The 1,387-nt window shown below is 53.2% G+C and overlaps 1 protein-coding gene across 5 annotated transcripts in view; it reads left to right on the top strand.

The window, feature by feature from the left end:
* Nucleotides 1-1,274: 1,274 nt before the first annotated feature.
* The window catches only part of LOC106518581 (MAM domain-containing glycosylphosphatidylinositol anchor protein 2), a 284,155-nt gene continuing 284,042 nt past the window's right edge, over nt 1,275-1,387 (top strand). For all 5 annotated transcript variants that reach the window (XM_014009931.1, XM_014009933.1, XM_014009930.1 and 2 more), the window contains exon 1: nt 1,275-1,347. In XM_014009931.1, coding sequence (XP_013865385.1) covers nt 1,275-1,347 — 73 coding nt within the window. The remainder of the gene's footprint in view (nt 1,348-1,387) is intronic.

The following is a 1,387-nucleotide window of genomic DNA, read 5'->3' as shown; positions in this document are numbered from 1 at the left end:
GAGAAGTGAATAAAATCTCTCTTTTTTTCTCATTTTACAGGGACCTCCTCTCTGGAAGTGCCTGCAGCACCCCTGAGGCACTTCTGAGACCCTGGAAACCAGTTAGCTATATCTCTCTTCAAAACTTTTTTTTGAGAGAGAGAGAGAGAGAGAGAGAGAGAGAGAGAGAGAGAGAGAGATTAAAAAACAACAGTAAGCTTGCTGCAGTGTGTGCAGTACTCATATCTTTCTTTTTCAAGTAACAATAAATTGAAAAATAAAATCATGTAGCAGAAGATGACAGGCAGCCTCTCATCCTCTGAAAGAATAGTGAGCATGCAGATGTGCAGTGTGTGCGCGCGCGCGTTTACTAAAGCTCTGYTAAAGCTAGACCTCCTGAATTCCAATGCTTCCACCTCCTCTCCCTGCCTCCCTCCCTCCCTCAGCCTCCAGCAGCTGCGCCTCTCCTGCCTCCTTCCCTCCTGACGCCGAGCGCAGCCTCCCGTGCAGACGAGCGCACCTCTTGACGTAGCCACGGACCGGTTGCGGTGCCGCTCGCTCTCTCCGTTGTAGCACAGATTTTATTGCGCAACGTGACAGATGCTCGTTTAGCAAATCTAAAAAAAAACCAACATTGGTATTACATTGGAAATTATCGCAGAGGAGCTGTCTTTTTCCCCCCCTTTCTTTCTTTCATAACCGGAATGGACCCTCCCCTTGTCACCGGGAGAGATGAGTCGAGCGTCGGTGTGCGGTCGTGATGTGACTGACTGAGTGCTCCGGACTTTGCCGTGAATAGGAAGGTGAGAATCGGACCGTTTCCCTGACAGGGACTGATGCTGGCCCTCGTTTTGTGACAGCTGCGCGCGACGGCGCGCGAGCTCTGACTGATTGACCACAGCTGGATTTGATGTGTCCGCGGCTTGAACCGACTGAAGCCCTCCTCGGTTCGGCGCCTCGAGCGTGTTTTCGGTAAAGGGGGACGTGAGAGGAGAGGCGAGGGGGAAGAGAGCGGAGCTACCCTGGCTGGAAACCTGCGAACGAGGGCCGGCCTCTCTGCAGCTCGCTCCCCGCGTCTGCCCGCCTGCCCCATCGCATCCTCCGCGGCGTCTGGGTGCCGCTTCTCCCTCTTCCGTCAAAGACATCATTACCCCGTCTCCCTCCCTCTCTGACAACCTGTTTTACCTTCACTGCGACTGAATCAATCGACGGTCCATATGCACCTCACCGCCCCGGAAAGGACTTCTCGCCGCTGAGAGCTGGATATGCAGAGATTAACGTGAAAAACAAACAAGATGGATCTAATGGTCGTTTTTTGGGGGCTGCTGGCGCTGGCTGCTGAAGGCATACGATGCCAAGGAGTGTACGGTAAGTGGTGAAGCCATGTGATGATGACCTTGTTGTAAGC

The sequence above is a fragment of the Austrofundulus limnaeus genome, unplaced genomic scaffold, assembly GCF_001266775.1.
Source record: "Austrofundulus limnaeus strain Quisiro unplaced genomic scaffold, Austrofundulus_limnaeus-1.0 Scaffold63, whole genome shotgun sequence".
Lineage (NCBI taxonomy): Eukaryota > Metazoa > Chordata > Actinopteri > Cyprinodontiformes > Rivulidae > Austrofundulus > Austrofundulus limnaeus.
This window is presented reverse-complemented; position numbering and strand designations above follow the sequence as displayed.